Below are 7,291 nucleotides of genomic sequence, written 5' to 3'. Positions count from 1 at the left end.
GGCCCCTCCCGCCCAGCCTCCCGCGACTCCCAGCTCCCTGCCCCCCTCCCCAGCTTCCTCATCCTCAGCCCCTTCCCTGCCCCGCACCCTCTCCCCACCTTCAACCTGCCCTGCTCCCCCCTCACCTCCCTGCACCGCAGCCCAGAACCCAACGAGCCCGCCCTGCACCGACCGCCCCCGGGACAGACCAGACGAGCCCCCCGCCCCGAAGAGGACGGGGGAAAAGATCTATCTGTGTAGAGTGGGAAACAGAGAGAGAGGCCCGGGTCTGAATGGTGAACGTTAAAGAGCAGAGCAGAACAGCCTCCAAACACAGTGTCCATCTCTCCCAGAAGATACATGCAAAGCAGAGTTATGTAACATGCACCACGGCTCCTCATGCATGCAGGGAAACATTTGGAAGCGGCATGACATTTTCATCCCTTTCTTAACAATCTAAATGGGGGAAATCCAACTCTTTTCTGCAGGAAAAGGGGGAGAGAAGGGCTTATAGTGAGGCCAAGCAGCTGCACCTGTGTTTGGGGAAACTGGACTCATCTCATGGCTTGCTTTTTTATTCCACTGATACTGCAGCATTTCTGAAAATTAACCTTTTGTGAAACTCTGCTCCAAGCCCTCTCTGCTCCTCCTTCATAAGGCGGCTGCTTTGCAAGGAAAGAAATGGCATGAAGTAAATGGTTCCAGAATAAAGCAATCTGCTCTGCCAAAGTGCCCAGTGAGCAGCACTGTCACTTTAATCATTCCATTTCAAGGGATTGCTTTCCTCCTTTTCAATCCTCTTTTAATACATGGGAGGATCAGAGGGACATTAAAGACCATAAGGCTGGGTGGAGAGAATAAAAATGAAAGTGGCTGAGGAGTGACTTCTGTTGGGTAAGAGTGTGAGATTTGAAAACCTTTGTGCGGTGAGGAAAAAAGGAACCTTTTTAGTCTGCTGTGTATGCATCCAGTACAGCTATACGTAACTAGCAAATTCACCCAAGTTCCAGTGAAAGGAGTTCATACAATTATTTTGGATTGCTTTTGTTTTCCCCCAGAAATTTATTTGGATTATTTGGGAATTTTTGTCCTGAAACTCAAATGTCTTTGAACTTGTTCAGGTGGAATATTAAGACAGCTGCCTAGAGATGGATTGTGCCTTAACTGTCTTACATAAAGTTGTTTAACTGACAAACTTTTACTGCCAGAAGAGGAGTTATAATAGGGTTTTATATGCCAAGGAGCATTTTCTCTTGTATTTTTATAGATTAAAAAATATTTTACAAAAATTGAAAACCACTCTTTCAAAATTCTTCTTTTTTCTTCTTTTTTTCTTATTCCATGGGAGGCACTGGAAGTTTAACTGGAGAAAATAGTCAGTACTGCTAGAAAAAGAAGACTGAAGCTGTATTTCCTAACTGAACTATTTAAGTGATTTGAACAAATACTTAGTTCCTGAGCTCAGAAGGCGATCCCCAGTGGGACATCATTGATACCAGTAAATAAGCACTTGTGTCCAGTACCAGAAGTAAGACCAAGAATGCCAGTCAAGAAGAAAGGTGGGCTGTGAAGTTTCCTGTCTCATTTTACATCTACATTTTCTAGATTGTAGATCTCTAGTACTTGCAATTTTAAATGTAAAAAAAAGCATTTCAGTGGGGGAGTGATTTGTTTTCCTTTTGCAGGGAGGGAAACAATTTATGCATTTACAATTGTAGATTAAAAAACCCTCACACATTTAGTATAATGTTTTAAGATTTGTCATGTCATATTTGATCTTGAAATTAGGTTTTGTAAAAATCAGCCATTACAAAACTTAAGACTAGGGGCCAAGAGAGAGTTTGAAATTAATTTGTGTAACTCAAATAATTCCAATAGAAAGAGAGCATAAATAGTGCAAAGTAGGCCATAAAATATTTGCTTTAATATTCTAAGGTGGTGATTGTAGTATTAGTAATGTCTGTTCTTGTTTTTTAAAAAAGTTTTTAACCCAATACCTTTTCTTTAAACATACAGCAGGTAACTCCACCAGCAGTAGCAGTAAAAATAAATGTAAAAACTGGTTTCAGTGCACTTCGCCAGTAAAAGTTTCAACCTTTTTGTTATCCAACAATGTTTTTAATTATGAGAGCTACATGATTTTAAGAAGCTTTGGGGTTTCCGCATGTTAGGATATAAAAGGTTATATTACTTTAATAAATGTAGCAATGTTCCCGTTTTTTGCAAAATTGCTAGATTTATTAAAGTAATATAACCTTTTATATCCTAACATGCGGAGACCCCAAAGCTTCTTAAAATCATGTAGCTCTCAAAATTAAAACAAATAGAGCTGTGTTTTGCCTCTTACACACTTCGGTTCACCACATAAATACTTGTTTGCAGTGTTGATGCAGTTGTGTTGGTTTCAGGATAGGAGTGTCTTATCTCTCTCATATAAATATTTAACAGTTTGTGACCACAATGGATTTGAACACAGCTTTGGTAAAGTGCAGTTTCCAGTGATTATGCTAGCAATTGTTGGTATATACTTATGATTACTCTGAAAACTTTTATGCTGTAAATGCTTCTCTGTACATTGCAAACATAGGACAGTAATTTAACGTGTTAGTTTAGATTACAAAATCTGCAGGTAAAACAAAGAATGGCAAATAACTGTTCTCAGGCAGCTCATCTATCTAGAACTTAAGACTCTTGACATGGCACAGCCAATGTATGGATTTAAGAACTAAAGTGAGAGATATTAGTAAAATATGGACACAGATAACTTCAGTATAACTCAAAATTAATTTATTTCACAAGAATATCTTCTTCTACCTCTGTTCCATGATTCATAATTTCTGATGTAAATAACTATAAAACCAAACAGATTATTATGGAGGTTTTTATAAAAATTCCACTTAAAGTTTTACTTTGATCATATTGTAGAGATTGCAGAATAGAAACAAAATATCAAAACAGTATAATGATTTAATAAATAATATTAATCACTGATTTAGTTAATTATTTTTAATTGACTGTAGTAAACATGGGAATATTTATGGAGGAAAATAACCCTCTCATAATGTCCCTTTAAGTCATCCTGTTGTGCTGTGAACATGTCATCTTACTCCGCTTTGAGGCTTACATATTATACTTGTTTACAACAGGTGAGTTAAGACAGTGCCATTTTAAAGATAAAATTTAACTCTGAATTGTACATTTTTCTGGATGGATGTCTTTTGGAATTGGATGTTGAACTGTAGCTCAATCACAAGATGCCCATTTGATGCCGGAATTACTGAGTGAAATTCCATTGTCTGGCTTACTTAAGTCATCAAAGTAGGTGATCATGGTGATCCTTTCTGGCCTTAAAAATCCCTGAATCTATACATTTCCTGTCTTTGTTTCAAGACAGCCTAACTCAGATTTGTAATGTAGTTCTTACACTTTAATTTTTACTAGTCAACTCTAAGAATATATATTTTAAAAATTTTAAAATATGCAATTGGTAGACCAAAATAGCTCCTTTGGCACAATTTAGCCTCTCATATCAATTAGTGTTTTAGAGCTGGAGTGTGAAGATATTTGTATTTAAATATTAAAAGCTGTTATTAAAATGTGATTACATATGTACAGAAGGGGATTGAAAAATGTTAGTGAATCAGCTACTTTATTTATTATGTTTTTAAGCTACTTAAATTTATAGTTTGTCATAGGCTTACTTTTACAAAATGTAATTAAAGGGATGCTATCAATGTGAACATCTCACTTCCATGTGAAATTTTTATATTTATTATTGTTACAAGTACAGTGATGAGCTGCTAAAATCTTAACAACCGGTTCCCTATACAAAGTTCTGATTTAAGGGTTGTACCAATAGGGTTACCATACGTCTGTATTTTCCCGGGAGGAATTTTTAAATTTTAAAAATTCCGCCCGGACGGCGATTTAAGAAGCAAAAAGCCTGCCATCTCCAGGAAAATACAGATGTATGTTAACCGTATCTAAAGTTCTTTTTTAAAAAGATGGGCCTGAACTAGAAATGAGCTCCATTTCACATGTGTGGGTCCCCGTCACTCCCTGGGACTGTGCTAGGGTGACCAGATGTCCTGATTTTATAGGGACAGTCTCGATTTTGGGGTCTTTTTCTTATGTAGACTCCTATTACCCCGCACCCCCTGTCCCAATTTTTCACACTTGCTGTCTGGTCACCATAGGGTGTGCACATGTGTGGGTCCCAGCTGCTCCTTGCCCCCCTCATTGAAGCAGGTGTGCAGGGTTACTGCCTTGGGAACTGCAGGGCACCAGTGGACGTGGGGCTGGCTGCAGACGGGCGTGGGGCAGGGCTAGCTGGAGGCACAGGGGTGCGACACGAGCTGGCCGTGGGCAGGGGCTGGCTGCGGGCAGGGACTGGCTGCAGGCAGGGGGTGCAGCAGGGGCTGGTTGTGGGCAGGAGTGGCTGTGGGCAGGGGGTGAGGTGGGGGGGCGCAGCAGGAGGTGGCTGTGGGAAGGGGGTGCGGCAGGGGTGGCTGCGGGGGCTGGCTGTGGGCAGCGTGGTGGGTACTCACACGGAGACAGCGGCCCAAGCGGCAGGACGCAGGCCAGGCCCAGCAGAGCAGCTAGGGACCCGCCTGGTAACAGCAGGAGCCCCAGGGCCAGAGGTCCAAGGAGCAGTAGCAGCAACAGCTCCAGGAGGCAGCCCACATGGCTCCCTCAGCCCAGCGCCCACCGGGGGCCAGGAGGAGGAATTACACTTTTCCCAGCCAGAGCCCATCAAAGCTTGCCTCACAGGAAAGCCAGTTAACAAGCAGTTCTAAAACCGCTTCAAAATTTAACAACCGGTTTGTGCAAACCGGTGCGAACTGACTCCAGCTTACCACTGTACAAGTAATAATGGGGGGGAAATGAGGGTTTTTCCCTTCAAGTTTTGCAGTTTGTTTTGCTTTACGCCTTTCACTGTTTTATTGATAGTTTCATTTCTGGTCTTATTCAGTAAGGAGCCCATATCTACTGTCTCCCCCAGCAGATAACAGCAGAAAACTCATTGGTGTACTTTCCCCAGGCTCTGCAAGCATGTGTGTTCTGACAGCAGCAGCAGTACTGAAAATGAATGAGCTAGCAGGGAGATGTGTGCACATAGGAGACAAGGAGAGGGGTAATCCCAACATGCATTATGCTGGTCTTGAGTATAACCAAAATAGCCTTCAAAAATCGGCAGCTGAGCAGAAAAACCTGTACATATTTAAAAAAAAACCAATTCAAAAAATCCTGACAATCCATTATCAGGAGGCTATATCAGATCACTGAATTATTTGAAACTAGTTATTTTCCAGTTGTGTCCCCCTTTAAAGAGCAAGGAATATGTTTGAAGTTTTATTTTAGAGGGAGTGCTCCTTTTTCACCATTAGACTTCAAACATCACACAAATCTTGACGGACTTCTGTGCCCTGTCTTACCTGTTTAAAGCAGGTAAGCATTACAGGACTGCCTTTTCAAAACTAGTCTTATTGGCCAATTCAGCTAATGTGAAAAGTTTAGGCTATTTGTAGTTAGTAGAAATACTTACTTAAAATATCTCAGTAACAAGCAGGTGTTTTCTGGGAGTGAAATAAGGCAAACCTGCCAATGGTTCTAATCCAGTTTATGTCAGTATATGATTGTCTGATGCCTTGAGTGAAATGAGCAGGGCTGGCTCCAGACACCAGCGCAGCAAGCAGGTGCTTGGGGCAGGCAATGGAAAGGGGCAGCACGTTCGGCTCTTTGGCAGCAATGTGGCAGCAGGTCCCTTAGTCCCTCTTGGAGGGAAGGACCTGCTGCCGAAGAAACAATGAAGCAGCTGTGGTAGACCTGCCGCCGAAGAGCGGTGCTGTGGTATATCTTAAAGGTGACCTAATGACAAAATAATATACTTCCTCATTAGACTATGGAAACATTTAGCACAGAAACTAAAGTCAGCTTTTCAAATTCCTTTTGAAGTCCACCAGGGTCACGCTAGCTGGCTCCAGCAAGAGATGAGGGCCTATATTTATTTTTGTATTTACCTGATCTTTCGATATATTTACAAAATAGAATAAAAGCATGAAACATAACTCAGCTGCTTTTTCTGTGACATCACAGCTATTGAAATAGCCTGTTTTATCAGGTAGCCAGTTCATAGGGGCTCTTGTATATAAATTTGGTTTTCCATGTACATTTTTTCAAAGTTTCTATGATGATATATAGAACCCTTTCTAAGATATGCCATATTAAACAAATCAACAAAAAAGGATTTAATATGAGCGCACATGAGCCACCAGTGTGCTAAAGCAGACCCTGCTGGTAATGATGACATCATTAAAGGATGAATTTTGTGGTGTAACACATAGCATTGCTGCCCTGTGGCATGACATCAGTGGAGAAGAGAGCTAAAAAGAAATGTTGAACTTTAAAATTTTCATACCTGATTGCCTAAAGTTAGGCTTCTAAATACATATTTTAGATATCTAAATAGAAGTAGTCTGGTTTTCAGAAGTGCTGAGAATTTCAGCTGCCATTGAATTCATTGGGAGTTGCAGGGATCTGCATCTTTAAAAATTGGGCTCGTTCTATTTAGATATCTAAAATATATATTTAGAATCCTAACATTAGGCACCCAAGTTTGAAAACTTTGGTGTTTTTAGTGGTGTAAATGCTCCTCTTAACCTTGTGAGTGGGAAATCAAGTACATACTAAAGTAATGGATTTTGGTATTTCCTTTTCACCTTTAACAAAATACTGATACAACATATGTAGTGTAAAGTTTTTGCTGTCCTTTTAGTTGCTAAAACATTCTAGGATGTATTTTTGTCAAATGACGTGCAGGCATGGAGCCCCATTTTTCACACCAAGTTCTATTAAACTGACTGTCACTTTCTACTGTGAAATTGACTAGGAGCAGTGCAGAGCTGATGGTTAGGATCAGAGGTTGTGACTATAATAAGAGCAATTTAAGTTTTGTGGGAGTTAAACACGTGGCAGCAAATTTTTATATTAACCTTTTAAACTGAAGAGTCTGAAATCTTTGGCTACTAGCATGACCAATCTCTTTCCAGTCCTGTAGTTTTTCAATGGCAGAAGCTACTACTATCAATACATTCTGTGTATAGAGGACTGCAGGAGTAGAAGTAGTATAAAACTCATATTTGCTACATAAATTCATACTGGGAAGCAGCCTAATCCAAGTCGGCACTGGACTGGGAGTTAGGAGACTTAAGGACTTTTCCCAGTTTGGCCATTGTTTTGCTTTGTGACATGTTACTTAAAATTTCTGTGCTTTAGTTCAGTGGCTCTCAACCTTTCCAGACTACTGTATCCC

The 7,291-nt window shown here is 40.5% G+C and overlaps 1 protein-coding gene across 1 annotated transcript in view; it reads left to right on the top strand.

The window, feature by feature from the left end:
* The first annotated feature begins 65 nt into the window (after positions 1-65).
* The window catches only part of DLG2 (discs large MAGUK scaffold protein 2), a 1,569,268-nt gene continuing 1,562,042 nt past the window's right edge, over positions 66-7,291 (top strand). Inside the window, exon 1 of the mRNA XM_030558530.1 lies at positions 66-1,538. Coding sequence (XP_030414390.1) covers positions 1,520-1,538 — 19 coding nt within the window. The 5' untranslated portion in view covers positions 66-1,519. The remainder of the gene's footprint in view (positions 1,539-7,291) is intronic.

The sequence above is a fragment of the Gopherus evgoodei genome, chromosome 1, assembly GCF_007399415.2.
Source record: "Gopherus evgoodei ecotype Sinaloan lineage chromosome 1, rGopEvg1_v1.p, whole genome shotgun sequence".
In the NCBI taxonomy this organism is placed as follows: domain Eukaryota; kingdom Metazoa; phylum Chordata; order Testudines; family Testudinidae; genus Gopherus; species Gopherus evgoodei.
This window is presented reverse-complemented; position numbering and strand designations above follow the sequence as displayed.